Source organism: Octopus bimaculoides, chromosome 15 (genome assembly GCF_001194135.2).
Source record: "Octopus bimaculoides isolate UCB-OBI-ISO-001 chromosome 15, ASM119413v2, whole genome shotgun sequence".
NCBI lineage: Eukaryota > Metazoa > Mollusca > Cephalopoda > Octopoda > Octopodidae > Octopus > Octopus bimaculoides.
The window spans coordinates 15,935,774-15,936,531 of NC_068995.1; the positions used below are offsets into that span (position 1 = coordinate 15,935,774).

The 758-nt window shown below is 36.8% G+C and overlaps 1 protein-coding gene across 1 annotated transcript in view; it reads right to left on the bottom strand.

The window, feature by feature from the left end:
- The window catches only part of LOC106882532 (inter-alpha-trypsin inhibitor heavy chain H3), a 38,837-nt gene that overhangs the window by 12,774 nt on the left and 25,305 nt on the right, over nucleotides 1-758 (bottom strand). The window contains exon 9 of the mRNA XM_014933248.2: nucleotides 461-596. Within this exon, the coding sequence (XP_014788734.1) occupies nucleotides 461-596 (136 nt within the window). The remainder of the gene's footprint in view (nucleotides 1-460; nucleotides 597-758) is intronic.

Here is a 758-nt window from a genome sequence, read left to right on the forward strand (position 1 = left end):
ATATATATATATATATATATATATATATATACATATATACACATACATACATATATACAAATATGTCAGGCTTCTTCACGGTTTCCGTCTAACAATTCTACTACCACAGCATTGATCATGCTGGGTTATATATAGACCACCACTGTCCATGGCGCCGCACCATGGCTCCGCACAGCAGCATTGAACCTGAAACGCAGTGTTTGCGAAGCGAACTTCTAAATAACTCACCAACGCTCCCTTTGTTTTTTACTGTCTCAAAGGCTTAAACTAGTTTCAAGGAGTCTAATATTATTGATTCCTTCAACTATTTCGCTCTCATTAAAATTTAATCACTAAGATCATATACCTACATAAAGTATGGACCGTTTAAATCTACATTTTTGTGTTCATGAACATACACTTAGTGATTGCACTGTAAAGTTGCAGACTGGATTTGCGATACTGTTATTATAATGCATACCGCGTTTGTACACCGGTGCGGTACGTGCAGGTGGGATACGGCCGCGGTTATCCTCTTCTACAGCGTCTTCATCAGCATTTTCTTTCTTGTCTGGTTTGACGACAATCATCGAGGTTACAGGAGTCACAAATTTGTACTGAAGATAAAAGAACATGCACATTCAGAAAATCGGATTAAACACACACGCACACACACACACACACTCACATACACACACACAGAGGCATACACACACATATATATATAAGTATGCATGCATGAATATGTATATATGCATATATATATATATATATATATA